Here is a 20002-nt window from a genome sequence, read left to right as displayed (position 1 = left end):
TGGCTACTAAATAGACATTCTCAGTCCGTGAAACTTTGTTCCCTCCCCCGGCCCTGGGAAGCAATAAAGCAACAAACTTCCTAGTCTTGGACCCAATGACCCGAAAAGCCTTTCCCTTGATCCTTATCACAAGGTAACTACCAGCCGCTGATTTCTAGTTAAATGAAGTACAAAAGGGAAGTTAGTCGCTCCGCCTTAAAGCATCTGTCAAAACTAGCAAAGACCAGAATCCAGATTCGTGTCGTGTACTAGACTGGCAAGCCGTGGACAAAGAGAGAATGTAAGTTAGAGGGTCTCTGTCGTCAAGGGAAATTGGTGCTGTGGCCTTCTGCTTCCCCACGGCCCCTCTGGAATTCTGCGGCTCTTCTAGAAAGGTGTAGATTTCCCCCAGAAAATACATGGGGCGTAACTGAATTATGTGTGTAGACACAAGCATTTCAGGTCAAAAGTTCAGACTGATGCGCTGGTAAGTTTAGAAAACACTGGGAATCCGAATAAAAGCAACTGTAGGGGCTCAATAGGACACGTACAGGACAGCGTTAGAAGATGCCAGAGAATGGGGGCGAACTCCACAGGCATTTCCCCTGGACGCAGCATGGCACAGGGATCCATGGAATCCCCTCCTCACCCGGGGCCCCTTTGTGCTGTTCCTGCCAACGCAGCAGCCGCCCGCCCCTATATAGACCCGCCGCTGCCCCTGCGCCCATGCACGGACCCTGCCTGCCAGCCAGCCATGGGGAAGGTGAGCGGGACGCCGATGAAATAAGAGGCCATAAAACCCTCTGCACAAGATCTGCTGGGGGCACAGGATTTCACTGGGGGTTATTCTTCCTTTGCAGATCACCTTCTACGAGGACCGCGGCTTCCAGGGCCGCCGCTACGAGTGCAGCAGCGACCACCCCAACCTGCAGCCCTACCTCAGCCGCTGCAACTCCGTCCGCGTGGACAGCGGCTGCTGGATGCTCTACGAGCGCCCCGACTACCAGGGCCCCCAGTACTTCCTGCGGCGCGGCGACTACCCCGACCCCCAGCACTGGCTGGGCCTCAGCGACGCGGTCCGCTCCTGCCGCCTCATCCCCCAGGTGAGTGTGGCCTGATGGCGATCGCGCTGCCTGAGGGGCCTCACAGTATTATTGAGGGGTGTTGGGGTGAAGGAGGTTTCCTTTAAAAGCACCCCAGGATTACCCTGGCCAGATAGCTCAGTTGGTAGGAGCATCATTCCAACAGTTAAGGTTGCAGGTTTGATCTCTAGTCAGGGCACAAACCGATCTCTCTCTCTCTCTCTCTCTCTTTCTCTTAAATAAATAAGTAAAAAATTATTTTTTTAAAAATAAAAGCACCCAAGGATTAAATGGGCTTTAGATACTTGCCTAAGCTCAAATAGATACTTGCACAAAAACAGCACAGACTATGGGGAAGAATTCACTTAGGGAAAGAGTCTGTTTTGTTTGTTACCAATAGGTCAATCAAAAGTTGTCTGTAACAAATGTAATAACATAGTGGGATATAAAGCAAAGCTTGCAAATGGGAAATTGGTTGGACAGAGAAGGCAGTATTTCTAACAAATTAATTTATACCTATAGTAAGTAGTAAGGGAATTGACTAGGAACGAAATAGTTTCCACTGTACTAGTAGACGAGTAGAAATGGAAAACTCTATTGATAGTGTAGGCTATTCAAAGGTAATGTTCAACTTTGGGGAAAGTAATTGCTCTTAATTTGGGAAATCAGTTGAGTTAGGATTCAAGCGACCAAACCAATTTTCAATGAAGTATGTGATTTTTAAAATCCTACTTTAGTGGTAAACTTATATGTATATAAATTTGGGAGATGACACTCATGTTAAAAGAATACTAGTCAAATACTTTACATTATCCCCCTAATATTGGTTTAACACTAGGAATCAAGGAATTAGGTAATTAGGAGTTAAGAAAACAAGATCTTTGAGCTCTTGATAGATTCTAACCCAACCTTGGATCTCTTAAGAATTTCGTCTCCTAGATCTGAAATAGAGAACAGGCATGCAAATATTTGTTAATGTGAGTAGGACACAAACCCATACGCAGCATTCACAGCAATCTTAGCGTCTCAGGTTTCACATGGACAATCCCACACCCCAGCCCGCCAAGTTCATCTGTTGTCTGGTTGCTTCTTCTCTCTGTGGGTGGAGCAGACGGGCTCGCACCGCCTGCGGCTGTATGAGAGAGAGGACCACGAAGGCCACATGACGGAGCTGAGCGAGGACTGCTCCTGCATCCAGGACCGCTTCCACCGGGGTGAGGTCCGCTCCCTCCACGTGCTGGAGGGCTGCTGGGTCCTCTACGAGATGCCCAACTACCGGGGACGGCAGTACCTGCTGAGGCCCCAGGAGTACAGAAGCTCCCACGACTGGGGGGCCATGGATGCAAAGGCTGGCTCTCTGAGGAGGGTGGTGGACTTATACTGAAATCGGTTCATACCACCATTTTCTCATTTTGGAACCTAATAAAGTACTTCGTCTGTATTGTTGGCAATTGCTGGCTTCTGTTTTTCTTTCGTTGTGTGCCAATTAAATCTCCGGTCCATGGTCCCTGATAAAGAAGCATTTCTAAAGGCCTTTAACCCTACCAGACCTGAGGCCCTGAACCTAACTGTCCCCTATACCTGGGCTCCTGATCATTAAAGAGAAAAAATCAACATGATATAGAAAAATGTTAGTTACATGCAAGCAAGTGGTTAGAATAAGATGGAACTTGGAGACATTGTAGAAAATAGGTCTAGGCAAAGTACCGAAAATTAGGAGTCACCAGAGATTCGGAAATCACCGAAAAATCGGTACAGCAGTCTGGTAGGGCTAAGGAGTGAATACATAGGAAGGGGCTCTACAAGAGCTTCAAGGTAGAGTAAGTCTTGAACAGGTTCAGAAGTGGGGGTGGAGAGAGGAGGTAGCTTGCCTGAGAATGGAGGGCAGGTCAACGTAGAGAATCAGGAAGGGTGACTGGGAAGAATGGAGCCTTCAGCCTCCGCTTTGAGGAACAACGTTCTTTTTGACCCAAGACATGGTTGGAGGCCACAGAGGGTCAGCGATGAGTGGTGAAGAAAAGCCCATGTGGCAAAAAGCCCGATTATACTACATAAGGACTTGTGGTTTGTTCACTCTCAAGCACGGTACTACGTAACTGATGCCAGGGCTGACACTGGCCATTGCCAAACTTTTGGACTCAGTTGCAGAACCTCCTTCCTAGTCTAAAATGGCTTCAGATCGGGATGCACCTCTTGGCCAGTACAGCAGCTGGGCCAAATACTGCGTGAAGGGCAGACACTGCATAGCTGTACGTGACAGCAGCTAATACAAATAAATGGATGAGATACACGTTACTATTTCTGTTTATTATCTATCCTCACCCGAGGATATTTTCCCATTGATTTTTAGGGAGGGTGGAAGACAGAGAGAGGGAAAGACAGAGAGAGAAACATCGATGTGAGAGAAACACATCAATCGGTTGCCTCCTGCATGATGAGCCCTGACGAGGGCCCGGGCTGGAGAGGAGCCTGCAACCAAGGTCCATGCCCTTGACTGGAGTCAAACCCAGGACCCTGTGGTCCACAGGCTGACACTATATCCGCTAGGGCCACATTACTATTTCAAGTAGATAATATAGTGTGCCATAAAACATAAAAATTCTTTTACTATAAAAGAACAATCTCAAATCGAAAGGCACATTGAAGAAAGCCATCATTTCGGGAGCCCTTTGATTGAAGTGAAATCTCCTTGCTCACAAGCAAAGCGCTGCATATTAAAAATATTTTCCATTCTTTTCATCAGTAGAGAATTTAGTTATTTTTAAGTTGAAATTTTCTCTCCAAAGCAAAAATGTCCCATAACCTTACTACTTTACAGATTCTATGTTTAAAGAAGTGGAGGGAGTCCTTCATTGCTAACACTTGTTTACATGGTGGACACCCTTTGCAAAGTTTCCCCTCATTTTGTAGCTATCTCATAAAACACATGCTCCCTCCCCCCACACAAAAGTGGAATCATACTGTGTATATTATTCTGTAACTTGCTTTTAACATGTGATATGATATGGACATAAATCTAGGTCAGTCCCTTACTCCGTTAAGCAGAAGCATTGCATTCCATTGTTTGGGGGGCCCCTAGATTATCTCACCATTTATCTGCTGGTGACCGGCTTTTCTAATGTTGGTTTTACAAACAAGGCTGCAAAGAATATTGTACATATACCTTTATCCACGCATGTCATAATTTTTGGAGGATGGAGACCTAGAAGTGAGACTGCCTGCTCAGAGCACAAGGTATTTTGTTAAATATATTTTATTGATTTTTTACAGAGAGGAAGGGAGAGAGATAGAGAGTTAGAAACATCGATGAGAGAGAGAAACATGGATCAGCTGCCTCTTGCACACCTCCTACTGGGGATATGCCCACAACCAAGGTACATGCCCTTGACCAGAATCGAACCTGGGACCCTTCAGTCCTCAGGCCGACGCTCTATCCACTGAGCCAAACCAGTTAGGGCATGGTATTTTTTGTTTAAAAGACTCTGCCCAACCTGGCCAGTGTTGCTCAGTGATTGAGCATGGACCCATGAACTAGGAAGTCATGGTTTGATTCCCAGTCAGGGCACATGCCCAGATTGTGGACTCGATCCCCAGTGTGGAGCATGCAGGAGGCAGCCGATCAATGAGTCTCTCTCATCATTGATGTTTCTATTTCTCTCTCCCTCTCCCTTCCTCTCTGAAATCAATAAAAACATGCCAAATAAATAAATAAATAAATAAATAATTCTGCCCAATTACTAGCCACCAGAAATCATAACTTCTTTGAGTTAGAGTCTTCACCATTTATTGAGCACCTGCCATGGGCCTGCCAGATGTGGCACTGGGGATGAAAAAACAACCAAAACAAAGAAATGAAAGGCATTGTCCCTACCACCACAGAGCTCTATAAAAAATACTAAGTATGAACACTAAATAATAAGTATATAATCACATGTTAGAATCAAGTCCTGCCCAAGTACTACTTAATACATAGGCAATCACTTTTGTTTATCAAGTACTTTTACTTAGAACTTATAAGTCATCCTGTAATAACCTACTAGAGGAAATGAATGGAGCAATATTTATTTACATATTCCACATAATATATGTTTTTATTCCTTAACATTTTGGGGGGGACAAGTGTTTTTTTGGTAGGACATACACATTTATCCTTACACACCTAACTTTTGGGTGACACTTTTTTTTCCTGCTTTGGAAAAACATTTCTAATGAAAATGGTTTCCTGTGAATAGAAATAAAAGCTGTCCTTGCCACAAGAGACAAAGGGTCACACAGGAGCAGCCACTCTGCCTTTGTCCTTTCGGCTGGGGAACTGGAGGCCAGAAAAAAGCTGGTCACCAATTCTCTACCCCTTCCTCCTCTCACCGTCCTCCTTTCTTTTTGCCCCTCCTTTCAGCACCACCTCTATCTCCTGTCTTTCTGCCCCTTTATTTTTCTGTCTAGCCCACTGGTCTTAGGGGACTAGCAAAATGAATTCTACAATGTCCCTCCCATGCTTTGGGAGACATTTTAACAATGACCCAGAACCGTAGTCAGCAAACTGCGGCTCGCGAGCCACATGCAGCTCTTTGGCCCCTTGAGTGTGGCTCTTCCACAAAATACCATGGCCTGGGCGAGTCTATTTTGAAGAAGTGGCGTTAAAAGAAGTTTAAGTTTAAAATATTTAGCTCTCAAAAGAAATTTCAATCGTTGTACTGTTGATATTTGGCTCTGTTGACTAATGAGTTTGCCGACCACTGACCCAGAACTACAAAAGTTTCTGAGCTAAAAGGGCTTGGGATTCACATATAAATCTTCTAAGGAAGAGAAATTCTAATAACAATACAAGCATTTTGTAAATGACTTATTTTCTCTCCTTCTCTCATGCAAAATTACAATGAGCTTGCAACCCAGCATGCAATGGCCGTTTTCTTCTTTAGAATTCCAAAAGAGGAATGTGAGAAACCAGCCTCCAACCACATTTTTTCAGGTCAGTTTGTGCCTTTACTTCAGTAAAGGGTTTTGAGAATAATAACGATGGATGATAGTTAATGACAGCGGTGGCAGATAAGGATGAAGAAGCTTGAGTCATACTACTTCAGTTAAAATGGAAATGTCATGTGACAAAGAAGAGTACAACAGTTGTAAAACTATTTAATGAAGAACACTATAGATTTTCCAGTTTTGAGATACAACTGACATACAGCACTGTAAAAGTTTTAAATGTACAGCATAATGACTTGGCTTATATATAAGAAACATTATCTTGAAAGTGAAAAAATTAGCTTGATCCAAGTAGCTTATACACTAGACAAATTAAACCTATTATTTACAATACCTGTGAAAAATCTGAGATTAAGTTAAATTAAGTAACATGGCCAGGGCCCCACAGTTAGAAGAGGCAAGGATGAGTCTGTAGCTCAGGTTTGTTTAAGGTTCTCAACTGCTACACTGGCCCTAAGTGGGGAGTTCAATGGAGGAATAATTTCTGAAATAACCCTAGGATAGGATTTTGAAGCATTATAACAAACAGACCCCCCCATAAAAATGTTTGCTATATTTTTCATATTCTTTAAATCAGTATTTTAGATTTCCCAGACCCCTGGGGACCAACATAGGATCACCAATTTTAATGATCCAAGGTCATTTAAAATTAAAAACAAAACAACACAAATGTAAAACTAAGCACCACCTATTATTTGTACATCCTTTTATAAATGGGGGGAAAAAAAACATTTACAAAAGGAGATTTTTAACCCCAAAACACATAAGTTGCTAATAAAGTATGGTTCAGACCAAGAGAGAATGCTTGAGAATTTTGATGTATAGTTTTTTGTTTTCATTTGGTAAAAACTGATAGAAACTGAGTAGAGTTTAAAAACTCTTGTTTGCGGTTGCCTCTCAATACCTTCAGGGGCCAGGGAGAAGATGTAAATAAGCGAAACAGCCTCCTATAAGACAGCAAGGAGTGATGGGGAGTGAAGGCAAAGTGTGGACTAACCTAAAACATTACAGAAACAGCCCGGCCGGCATGGCTCAGTGGTTGAGCATCGACCTATGAACCAGGAGGTCACATGCCCGGGTTGTGGGCTTGATCCTCAGTGTGGGTCATGCAGGAGGCAACCGATCAGTGATTCTCTCTGTGATTTCTATAATTGATATTTCTATCTCTCTCTCCCTCTCCCTTCCTCTCTGAAATAAACAAACATATATTTTTAAAAAAACATTACAAAAACAAAACATCTAAACACTGTGCCAACTAAGTAAAACATATCTCCAGGTCCACAGCCCTCGGAGTTACCGTGTCTCATTTCCACGCTGGTGTGAAAACTGGGAAGAGCCACAAACAATGAACATCACAGTAGTCTCCCACAAATCCTCTAAGTCTAACCCCATGAAATTCCCTGGTTGCCTGTAAGCCCACAGAACCCAGCCATGAAGCCTGAAGCTTGGAAAGAGAGAAGAAGAAACCCAACAATGACTAAAATTAAAATTTCTCTCCATCCCAGTGGAATAAATAAGACTTAGATTCATATACTATTTTGAGTTATAGAAAATTAGAAAGTGCTATTTCTCAGATATGGCATTTTGTAGATTATTTACTCTAGCTACATGAACCATTGCCCTGCATGCTGCAAACTCCTAACCTGAACTAGTTCCTTTTTCCTTCACTTTTTTAAAAAATATATTTTATTGATTTTTTACAGAGAGGAAGGGAGAGGGATAGAGACCTAGAAACATCGATGAGAGAGAATCATCGACCTACCAGGGATGTGCCCGCAGCCAAGGTACATGCCCTTGACCAGAATCGAACCTGGGACCTTTCAGTCCGCAGACCGACGCTCTATCCATTGAGCCAAACTGGTTTTGGCCTTTTTCCTTCACTTTTGTTTGAAACCACCTGAATGTTTAGGGAGTGACAAAGGGTTACTTACTTCCTGGACTGGAGCTCGGACAACAGGGATCCTGTTCCTTATCTCCTGTTCTCCCTCCAAAGACAGTCCCCATCAGTCATTCCCGGCAACTTGCACAGAGCACTGCTCCTGTGCTGCAGGTGTAAGGATTCTCAGGGCTTGACGTACGTTCACTCAGCACACGAAGTACAGCCTGGAGCTTAGGTCTAACTCACATTTGTCACTCACAAAATTTTCTGGAGAGCACTGAAATCAAGCCACAGCTTGGCCCAAGCCATTCACTTTTCAGTTCTATGAGAAGGGTAGGGTTTTCCCCATTTCTCCCCCCAGGCTGAAATAAAACCTTCTCCCTTCCTAGTTTATGAAAAAACAAGCTCAAAGTCCCTTGCTTCGGTCCCCCAAATGTATCTTAAATTTCAGTTGTAACTGGTCAGGGGAGGTGGTGGTCCCCACAGTCTGTCCCCCACTCTCCTCTGTAAGCTCTCTGGGACTCTTCGCATTTGGTTCTCTCTCATATTTTACTGTTTTCATCTGTCAACACTCTCCCCACAGAAACAGTTCTCAGCAAAATGATAATTTAAAAAATTTTTAAAAATTATTCTATTTTTTAAATTTTTAATTAAAATGATGATTTTTATTCTTTAGATTCTGGCTGCTTGTTTTTCACTATGGAAACATAAGTGACTTCAGAAACACATGCCTTTAAAATGTAGGGAATAACAAGTACGGAACTCATCATATTGTACACAGTTGGTGTTTAATGAATAAATCTCGACTTACAAAGAGTGATGACCCAAGTCAGGACAAAGCATTTCCAAGAGACCACATAGGATTGTGGGTAATTCATTGAGCATGAAAGAGGCTAAAGGCACCGGGCATCTTCCACTCCAGTGCTCTTTCTCGTCCATGGAACCATTCACTTCCAGGCCGAGAAATACGTCCTCAAGTCTTCCCAGCTCCCAGCTCTAGATCTTCATTCCACCGCCCACCCATTCCAGCTGGGGCTCTGGGTCTTCATGTCACTCACTTCCTGCCCTCGAGACCCCCAGAGAACAGAGGTGTATCTAGATCCTTCCAGAAAGCGTTTCATGGGAAATTGGTTTTATTTTAGAAGGCTCTAGTAGGCCATCTATTTTTTGTTTTGTTTTAAACATATTCATTTTTTTAAAAACTTAGAAATGTCCCTTTTAGAGGTTAAGCATTTTAAAGCTTACTCCCTTTGGACTCACAATTGGTCCAGATAGAACATGCAATCCTCATCTAGTTCCCTGTGTGGCTGCAACAAAATTAAAACCAGACCGAACCCCGAAGCTCTGGGCCTGCTGCGTTCGTGGGGTTCTGTTTGTTTGCTTACCAAACGGAAAGCGTGAAATCCTGCGAACTCCCTTGGTCAGCATCCCAATTTCCTACCCTCTTCAGTGAGGAAGTTGTCTTAAAGGACTAATTTGAAATTCAACTTCCAGTTAAAGTCATTTTCTTCCTGGTAGCAATCAGTATTCGATGTTGCGCATAAGCAGTCTGATCATTCATGCAGATTACTTCACATTTACCATACGAAGGCCCTGTAATTTTTTTTTGTTTTCCCCCAACCTATACAAATAACAGGGTAGACTATATACGAAAAGGCTGAAGCTCTACTTCTATTATTAAATAGACAATGCCCCTAAGACTTTTTTTTTTCCAAATACGCTCCACAGCATCAACCCATAATAGCAACCCGAATACTCCAGAGAGAATGAGACCAACACCCACAATAAGGCCCTGGGGCTATGACAGCAAAGAGAAAAGAAAGGGAACACGAAATTCCCCTCCTCACCCGGGGCCCCTTTTGTGCTGTTCCTGCCAACGCAGCAGCCGGCTGCTATATAGGCCGGCCGCTGCCCTGCCGCCCATGCACGGACCCGCCCGTCCATCCACCGGCCATGGGGAAGGTGAGGCGGGCGCGCAGGCCGGCAGGGGCCCCTGCAGACCCCGGCGGGGCCCAGGCCGCTGAGCCTCTCCTTCCCTTCCTTTGCAGATCACCTTCTACGAGGACCGCGGCTTCCAGGGCCGCCGCTACGACTGCAGCAGCGACCACCCCAACCTGCAGCCCTACCTCAGCCGCTGCAACTCCGTCCGCGTGGACAGCGGCTGCTGGATGCTCTACGAGCGCCCCGACTACCAGGGCCCCCAGTACTTCCTGCGGCGCGGCGACTACCCCGACCCCCAGCACTGGCTGGGCCTCAGCGACGCGGTCCGCTCCTGCCGCCTCATCCCCCAGGTGAGTCCGTCCCCCTGGTCCCTAGGCGCCCTCCAGTCCCCCCCACCCCCCACCTCCGCTCACTCACCCTGCAGGGCCCTAGTCTGCTTTTTCTGGCTCTAATGTTCTCTTTCCCTTTCTTAATATCTTTAAGGTTTCTTCCATTGGAAAAGTATGTGATGCAATGCTTTTTTTTCAAAAAAAATTTTTTTTATTGATTTCAGAGAGAGGAAGGGAGAGGGGGAGAGGAATAGGAACATCAATGATGAGAGAGAATCCTTGATGGGCTGCCTCCTGCACGCCCCCCCACTGGGGATCGAGCCCCCAAGCCCGGCATGTGCCATGACCAGTAATCAAACGGAGACCTCCTGGTTCCTAGGTCAGTGCTCAACCACTGAACCACGCTGGCTGGGCTGTGATGGATGGCTTTTAATTGGAAATTTTATTTTACTTCGTGAAAATTAAACTGACCTCCACTGGGCAAAAGTGCTGCACCCTGTTGTTCCGAGTGTCAAGGCCACAGGTGGGGACCGAGCAGCTCCTGACTATCAGCTGGCCTTAGGATAGCGACTGGGACCGTTTCTCTTTTTCCCTCATCTGTAAAGTGGGGCCAAGGGGAGTAGCTAATTCCTGCAGTTCTCATGAGGATGAAAGGAACTTATCTCACACATGTCAAGCCACTCCTCCCCCCAAATACAAACTATTGTGATGAACGTCAAGGGCCCCTCAAGTCCTGCCTTTTGATTGGGCAAAACAGGTAAAAATGGTACCAACAACGTGATGCCAACAGCTCCTGCAAAGCCCTCTCTTACCCAAACAACGCCCCAGCAGCCTGAATTCCACCCTTAGGGATCCTCTGATTGGACGATGACCGAGTCTTGGGGGAAATGTGCCACTTCTGTGAAGTCTGAAAGCCCCTCCGCGGGTTTAATGCCTTGATAGGACCCAGGCTGCCATTAGGAGCCTGGAAATCGGGGCATCCCCTCTGCAGCCCTGGCTCTTCTGATCACGGGCTGCAAGCTCTGGCCTTCGTTTCTCATAAAAAAGGAAAAGGCTGATAATGCTGCTCCACAGGTGCCGGGCTGGCCCGGAGATCAAATTAGGAGACCTACCTGCGAGTCCTTTACGGACCACGGAAGATGCATTATCGCAAGTCTTTTATTCGGCAGAATGAATTGCTTATGAGAGCCTTCCGTGGCAAAGAGGATTTCATGGCGGAAGAAGGAAGACACTGAATGGGTACCTGCTGGGTAGGAACAAGCAGATAAAAGAACAAGGGCTCCAGGAAAGACACAGGATAGGCAGCACTAACCGCTTACCTTTCCATTTCTCCAAAGGTTTTATCATCTCTTGATCTGTAAAGGCCTCTTTCATGATCTTGAGCTTCCATTTGTATTAATTACCTAAAACTGTTTTGCCGGAACATATATTAGAGCTGAGAATAGAAACCTAATCTTTATGATGGTGCCCACTTGTCAAAATTTTACAGTAACAGGACTTAAAAAGTAGAAAGGAAGATATTAAGGAATTGCCTATGCATAATTGCCACCAGCTTGTGCCTGACTTTGGGGAAAGCAATTTGGCTTTTTCTGTCCCTAGCCTCTTATAATACTGTCAAGAGTCAAAATAATGCCTGGCTGGTGTGGCTCAATGGTTGAGCATCAACCTATGAACTCAGAAATCACGGTTCGATTCCCAGTCTGGGCACATGCCCCGGTTGCGGGCTTGATCCCCCGCAGGGGTTGTGCAGGAGGCAGCCCATCAATGATTCTCTCTCATCATTGATGTGTCTATTCCCCTCCCCCTCCCCCTTCCTCTCTCTGAAACCAATAAAAACATATTTTAAAAAATAAATCTAATGAACTCTTTTTTAAAAAGAGTCAAAATAATGCCATCTGGCAGTGATACATTTGTCTTTTTATTTTTTATTATTTTATATCATCCAGTATGCAGAGCCCCAGAAGACCATAAGTCTATGAGGGAGAGAGCAAACCAAATATATAAAATTGTTCTTTAAAAATGGTACTAAAGCTCTGGTCGAATGATTCAGTTGGTTGGAATGTCATTCCGTACATTGATGTTTTCCTCTCTCTCCTTGCTTCCTCCCTCTAAATATATCCTTAGGTGAAATTTTAAAAAAAGGATGGTACTAAATAGAGCCAGCATGTATGGTCGATATAGGTTGTGACCCAAAAAACTCTAGGGAGCACCATTCATATCAAGGTCTCCATGGATAATGACTTTTTGAGTTTTAGAGGGTACAACCTCTCCAACTGCACACAGCAGCCCTGGTATTGGAAGTCTCTTTCTTTCTTTTTCTTTTTTAAATATATTTTATTGATTTTTTACAGAGAGGAAGCGAGAGGGATAGAGAGTTAGAAACATCGATGAGAGAGAAACATCGACCAGCTGCCTCCTGCACACCCCCTACTGGGGATGTGCCCGCAACCAAGGTACATGCCCTTGACCGAAATCGAACCTGGGACCTTTCAGTCCGCAGACCGACGCTCTATCCACTGAGCCAAACCGGTTTCGGCTGGAAGTCTCTTTCTTTAGCATATTCACCTTTGATACAGAAAAGATAGAGAAATGTCCACCCCCCAGAGCTGTGTGGGATTGGTTGCTACCGGCTGGGTTTTCTGACTTTTCCTTGTCGGCTGATGGCTGAATCCACAGAGCAGCTCCCACAGGATCAGGCTGTACGAGAGGGAAGACTGCAGGGGCCAGATGGTGGAGACCACGGAGGACTGCTCCTCTCTCCAGGACCGCCTCCACTTCCAGGAGGTGCACTCGCTCAGCGTGCTGGAGGGCTGCTGGGTGCTCTACGAGATGCCCGGCTACCGGGGGCGGCAGTACCTGCTGCGGCCGGGGGACTACCGGCGCTCCCACGACTGGGGGGCCGCCAGCGCCCGGGTGGGCTCCCTGAGGAGGGCCGCGGATTCCTACTGAAAGGCTTTTCCTCTACCCTGTCCTCCATCTGGAAGCTAATAAACTATTTCCTGTGTGTTTCCTGCAGCCACGCAGTCCTGTTTTCTTTTCAGGCTCCTTGGAAGGGCTCTGCACAAGTCCAGCTGGAATCATGTGCACTTTCTTACATGTATGAGAGGAAAGGGTGGTGTGGGGAGCGGTTAAAGGCGCAGCCCCTGGGGCCAGAATGCCTGGGTCGGGTCCACTTCCCAGCTATAGGTGACCGGGCAAGCTACTTAGCATTTCTGTGCCTCCACTTCCTAATCTGGAAAATGTGGGGTAACAGCCCTGTTCGGTGCAGTTCAGTTGGTGGGAGCATCATCCCTTACACCAAAAAGTGGCAGGTTCAAGTCCTGGTCAGGGCACGTATGTAGCTTGTAGGTTCAATTCCCGGTCACGGTGCATGCGGGAGGCAGCCGATCTATGTTTCTCACGTGGATGCTTCTCTCTCTCTCTCTCTCTCTCTCTCTCTCTCTCTCTCTCTCTCCCTTCCTTTCTCTCTTAAAATCAGAGAAAATCAATGAAAGCATATTCCTTGGGTGAGGATTAAGAATAAAATAAAATATGAAGAAGGCTTTAGAACCCAGTTATGCTTAAATTCACTCTCAACTGAATTTATTACTAACAAGACAGCTCTCCATTCACAAATGCTCACCTCTTCTCTTTGTACCCTGCTTCTCACATCTTCCTTTATTGCTGATTTATGGTTCCTGCAATTATTTTCTTCCTCCTTTTTTTGTTTTTAGTGAAAAGTTGCAAGACTTTTGTGCCAGAGAGAGAATTCCACAAATGCACACTCTTTAAAGTAGCTTCCTTTTCTTCTTAGATAACTCCTTGACTTAATCCAGATAAGCGCCCCACCCAGAAGGAAGGCAAGAATGGTTTAAAAGCCTTTTCCAAAATCATGAATGGTAAGAGGTTATTTTGCACCTTTAAATACAGTTTGCTATGCAGTGTACTCAGAGCAGACCTATAATTTAGCCAAGGCGCCCACTGAGCAAGTGTAAATACTATTTTGAGGGCGTCGTGACACATCACAAGCATTTCATCCAAGAAGCTGAAGAGAGGCCTGGCAGCTGGTCAGTGTTCACCGGCAGGCGTGGCCCTTTCGAGCGGCTGGGCCTTTCGCAGAGCCTCCTGCCTTCCTCCTCCATCCCAGCACCTGGCAGACCCACTTCTGAGGTGGGAGCCTTTGAGTTCATGAGTAAGATGGATCCCGCTCTTGTTCAAATATTTCCTCTACGTCACCTTCTAGCTCAACTCCTGTTCACTTGTGATTCCAACTCTTTTTTAGACACTCCACATTTTTCTTACCGTTGTATGTACAGGATATGAATTGCTTTACAGACGTCTTCATTAATATCCTTCAGAAAACCAAAGGATACCTATTCCAAATCGCATTGGCTAACTTCCGGTGTTCCTCTACCCCTCTCTCACCTCACTGGTCTTAAAATATCCCAAATCAATCTGAGCGTACTCGGAGATGACAAGCAGTATGCCGGTAATAACAGTGCCTCTTCCACTGCCCATCGTTGCATTTAAAAGCCACAACCAATCCATGCGTCTCTTTCACATCGGTGTTTCTCTCTGTCTCTCCCTCTCCCTCCCACTCTCTCTAAAAATCAATGGAAAAAATACCCTCCGATGAGGATAATAAAAAATAAATAAATAAATCAAAGCCACAACCTTGGCTCTTTAGAATAAGCCCCAAGCGGTGTGTCTTGAGGGTGCCTTGAACAGTATCCTCCAAGTGATGTTTGTCTCTGCCTGAACGCTCCTGCTCCCAGCGTACTCTGGTCTGAAAGGTGAGAATTGGGAGCGGTTGACGTAGCTCAGCAAATATAGTTCATGTCCTTCTGTCCTCTGGGCTCGGCTAGGCATTCCAGAACACCTCGGCCATGTGTCCCGCCTGGAAGGGGAGCGCTGCAAGGCAGCCCAGGTCCCAGAACCCCTCGACATCCAGCTTTGAAATGTACCCTCTCCCTCCCCCTCTGACTCAGTGGCCACCTGCCTCACCCTCTCAGGGTCCTGGCTTAGAAAATAAGATAAATCCCGTCTTAATCTCAACATCTTTCATTCCATGAAATCAAACTAAACTGTCTTACCATCAGAGTCTCCATGAACCAGCACAGAATTGCTTGAGGCGTAGCCCTGGCTGCTGTGGCTCCGTTGGTTGTACGCCATCCCATGCACCGAGAGGTCACCAGTTCGATTCCCGGTCAGAGCACATGCTCAGGTTGCAGGAGGCAGCTGATTTATGTTCTCTCTCTCTCTCTCCCTTCCTCAAATCAATAAAAACATTTTTTTAAAAAAGAAGAAGAATTGCTTGAGGCATAGAAAAACCTCCACACATTTGATGGCCAGAAAATAGACGTGTTCAGAGGGATTGTATGTAGTGACAAGGAAAACAGTCGTGTGTTTTCTTCTTTAATCCGAGCATCATTCTCCAATAAAAGAAACCAGGGCTCCTAAGGAGAAGTGATTCATTCCGGGGCAGGAGCAGAGGAAAAGACAAGATGGGTCTGGAACCCCTCGTGGTACCAGGAGGTAAGAAAAAACGCTCCAAGGGAGGGGGCGAGGAGGGGAGAGACGCAGGAAGCTAGCAGGTGCGCGCCTAATGACAAAAGCTGGGACCGCGGAACTGCTGTCTCGCAGCTTGCCCCGGGCTAATGAGGGTTCAGCATAACTGCCACCCTCCGGGGAGCTTTTTAAAACCGGGACACGGTGGGAAGAGACCGCCTTCCTACCCCCTCCTCATCGGAGCCGTCCATTTTAACATCTCTATTGGCTCGGGGGCAAACAAAAAAAATGCCCCATGCGGTATAACACACACCAGTGTAATTGCAGAGATAAAACCTAATTGGCACCGTTGAGTGCCAGTCGCTGCCGAGGCGATGCTCCGCCGAGGCTTCTGGCACGGGGGAAACACGGGGATTCTTTCAGCATCTGGAGTCTATTGGCAGACAGGACGGCCGCCTCGCTGGCGCGTGGCCTGGACGGCGCCGCGGTGAGCAGGGGCCGAGCAGCTGCCGAAAGCACAGCAGCCCGGCAGGCTGGCCTGCTGTTCCCACAGTGTTTCCTGCTGCCGCGCAGCCAATAATAATCATCATCGTCCGCAGTTACAGTGTTCCCAGCGGCGCCAATCATTCACGCCCCTTTGCTTGTTCCGTCCTTCCCCAGCCACCGCAGGAGGTAGGTCCTGGCGCGGCTGCCTTCCACGAGGATGTGAGTTCAGAACTGGGAGTGAGGGATCCGGGGCCACGGGCGGGCAGGAGCTGAGCCCGGATTCGGGGCCAGGGTTCTCTGACGGCAGAATCCTCGCATTTCTCAGCCCCTCCCTCCGTGCGGGGTCAGGACGCGGGTTAGCACAGGAAGACGGGGTGGGGGACAGGAACGGGTATATTCCCTGGAGGTGGCCTGTCCGGCGGTGATTTGCCAGAAGGAAAGGGGCAGAGCGAGAGGCAGAGAAAGTGCCCCACCTAGAGGACTGGAAACGGAAGGGAGGGGTCTTTGAGACGAGAAACAGCTGCTCGGGAGAGGTCAGGCCTGTAAGACTCAAGAAATCAGGCTGGATTTGTCATTTCTGTCGTCTTAGAGATCATCAGCAAGAGGATAAAAGGTGTGGCTAGCTGGGGTCCTGCGTCCAAAAAACATTCTTGTAGCACATTTGCAGGCCTGGAGGCAGCAGGGAGCACCCCCCCCCCCCGCCGCCCCCACCGCCCCTCGTGGCAATCCTGCCTTTGCCTGGGACAGTGGTCGGCAAACTCATTAGTCCACAGAGCCAAATATCAACAGTACAACGATTGACATTTCTTTTGAGAGCCACATTTTTTAAACTTAAACTTCTTCTAACGCCACTTCTTCAAAATAGACTCGCCCAGGCCGTGGTATTTTGTGGAAGAGCCACACTCAAGGGGCCAAAGAGCCACATGTGGCTCGAGAGCCGCAGTTTTCGGACCACGGGCCTGGGAGGAAAGGGTTTGATAAACCATCGCTCATGTTCCAGGGCGCGCCATGCCACCATCAGGCATCGGCAGGGTCCTCTCAAAAGATCACCTGCACCGTCACCCAGGGAAGAGCACGAAGAAGTGTCCCAGGGAGCTGCCCTCGGCCAGGAAGCGTTAAGGACGCTTTCCAAGGAACAGGAACGGGTCTCTGTGCTCCTGATGGGAGAGGACAGTGCAGCTGGGCCACGACCAACTGTCTGGTTAATCAGGAGGGAGCTGGGCCACCCTGCCCCCTTCGGAGGAGGGGCTAACTCGAGTCTGTGAGAGCAGGCCAGGGACCCCTCCTATGACATGGGGATTTAGACATGGGCTCCCTGTTGAAAATTTAAAAAAATTTTATTTTTCAATAACAGTTTACATTCAGTATTATTTTGTATTAGTTTCAGGTATACAGCAGAGTGGTTAGATAATCATATACTTTACAAAGTGTTTACCCCGATATTTCCAGTACCCACCTGGGACGTACATAGTTATGACAATATATATTTTTATTTAATCCTCATCTGAGAATATTTTTCCATTGATTTTTAGAGAGAGGGAAAGACAAAGAGAAATATTGATGTGAGAGAAACTCATTGATTGGTTGCCTCCTGCATGTGCCCCGACCAGGCCCCGGCCAGGGAAGAGCCTGCAACTGAGGTATGTACCCTTGACCGGAATCGAACCCGGGACCCTTCCATCTGCAGGCCGATGCTCTATCCACTGAGCCAAACTGGCGAGGGCTACAATATCATTGACTATATTCCCTATGCAGTACTGTACATTCTTGTGACTATTTTGTAACTCTCAATCCCTTTACCTTTTCACCAGTTTCCCAACCTCCCTCCCCTCTGGCAACCATCAATCCGTTCTCTGTATCTCTGTTAAATTTTTTAAAAAAGAAAAAAAATATTGTGTCAGCCAAGAATGAGAAACCCATGTGGGTATCATATGATTACTGTTAATTATCTTCAGTTGAAAATGTTATGGACTTTTTGTTTGTGTTTTTTTTTTTTTTTTTTTTTGTAAAAGGGCAAGTTTCATTCCTTGCAGGACTGGGAGGCCTGAGATCTTAGAAGACAAAACAAAGAGAAAACTTCAGCTGGAAGCAGAAGCTGAGAAGAGTCAGGAAAACGTGAGCACAGCCTGGGAGGCGCGGGGTTCCTGGCGGAAGGGGCGGCGTGGAGCTGGCCGTCGGTACCTGGGACCGGAGCAGAGAAGAGCTCCTCCTCCGACGAGCACTGACTGTGTGAACCGCCGAGGTCCAGGGAGAAGCACACCGGCTAGTGGGTCTGAGCCTCACAGTGTTCAAGACCAGACAGGACGTGGCAGCACAACTTCCCAGCAGCACCTCGTGCTGCGTCAGTCAAAGGGATAACAGGAGCTGGGGAACGAGGGGCACGGAGAACCAGGCCAGGTGCCAGGAGCACGCCCGCTAGGCTGCTGCTCCAGTCCGGGCTGCCGGCCCCGCAGGGAACTCAGGCGAGAAGGGGACGCCAGTCAAATGTCACCCCTGCTAGAGGGAGAGGAGGCCTGTGGGCCGAGAGCTTGGTGTCCGGTGAAGATGTGGGATTTTGTTCACCTCCGTGGCTTCTTTTTATTGTTGTCAATCCTCACCGAGTATATTTTTCCATTGATTTTTAGAGGGAGTAGAAGGGAGAGAGACAGAGAGAGACACATTGATGTGAAAGAGACACATCAATGGGTTGCCTTCACATATGCCCTGATCACTCTGCAACCGAGGTACAAGCCCTTGACTGGAATTGAACCTGGGCCCCTTCAGCCCACAGGCCGATGCTCTTTTAACTGCGCCAACCTGGCTAGGGCTCACTGATTTTTAGAGAGGGTGGGAGGGAGGGGGGAGAGAGAAACGCCGATGCGAGAGAGAAACATTGATTGATTGCCTCCTGCACATGCCCCCGACTGGGGCTGGGGGTCAAACCTTCACTGGGAATCAAACCCGAGACCCTTCAGTGTGCGGGCTAATGCTCCAACCACCGAGCCACAGTGGTCAGAGCTCGCCTCCATTGCTTCTGGGATCGCTGGCGGTACCCTATGCTGGTTCCTAAGTGACCAACCTTTTCAGTATCTTGGCGAGCCCACTTTCTCCTTGGCTTGATAATTAGAAGAGCAGAGCCTGCAGGCAATGGGTACAACTGGCAGCTGGGACACCTGAGCAAGTCGGGACTGGGCCCAGTCACAGGTGAAGGCCGGCTCTGCCAGCCACCCATTCACTCAAGCAGTAGTTCAGCACGGGTTCGTGGAGCACCTACTATATCCCAGGTCCCAGTGCTGCTGAGTTAAGCAGAGGAATTCCAGAGACGGGGAGATAGTACTGCCATTGAAGCGATGGGGAAGGAGCTGACGTTGATGGAGCCCTTACCTGCCAGTCACCATAGCAGGTTCTGGGAATGCTCGGAGGAACAGGGCCTTTCGCCTTTAGGAGCTGAGTCCAGCCGGAGGGCCAGACCCACAATTCACTGGAGGTAAAATGCGCTTAACTGGGAGGCGCTGGAGCCGTCAAGGGCTTTGAGGCGCAGAAGAAACACGCGAACTCTTCCTGGGTAAGTAAGGAGAACCCCAGAGCGGGGGTTTCTCTTTCCCCGGGGCACTGACCTTGGAGAAGGATTTTAAATTATGAGTGAGAACTTAACGATTGAGAAAGCGGAAGGACGCTGATAGCACCAGAACAGCCTGCGGCAGGGTGAACGCGGAGGTATGGCCGGGCCTGGTGCCTGGGCGGGCAGAGAGGGAGCCAGCACGGCTGGAGGAGCGGGGATCAGGAGTGGGGGAGGCGCAGAGCCAGAGAAGACACTGGGAAGGTGGGTGGAGCAGGGCAGGGGGACTTGCAGGTCC

General features: G+C 47.6%; 2 protein-coding genes across 2 annotated transcripts; both read left to right on the top strand.

The window, feature by feature from the left end:
• Positions 1-595: 595 nt before the first annotated feature.
• On the top strand, positions 596-2445 carry LOC307106538 (gamma-crystallin C-like; the record flags this gene model as incomplete). Its single annotated transcript, XM_079783101.1, has 3 exons — positions 596-742; positions 840-1082; positions 2173-2445. The coding sequence occupies 3 exons, from the start codon at positions 596-598 to the stop codon at positions 2443-2445; spliced, it is 663 nt and encodes a 220-aa protein (XP_079639227.1).
• A 7646-nt stretch (positions 2446-10091) lies between these two features.
• LOC307106012 (gamma-crystallin F-like) lies at positions 10092-13142 on the top strand (the record flags this gene model as incomplete). Its single annotated transcript, XM_079782072.1, has 2 exons — positions 10092-10214; positions 12870-13142. The coding sequence occupies 2 exons, from the start codon at positions 10092-10094 to the stop codon at positions 13140-13142; spliced, it is 396 nt and encodes a 131-aa protein (XP_079638198.1).
• Between the last annotated feature and the right edge of the window lie 6860 nt (positions 13143-20002).

Source organism: Cnephaeus nilssonii (assembly GCF_951640355.1).
Source record: "Cnephaeus nilssonii genome assembly, chromosome: 10".
Classification (NCBI taxonomy): Eukaryota; Metazoa; Chordata; class Mammalia; order Chiroptera; family Vespertilionidae; genus Cnephaeus; species Cnephaeus nilssonii.
The sequence above is the reverse complement of the archived record's forward strand: the minus strand, read 5'-3'. Positions and strand labels throughout refer to the sequence as shown.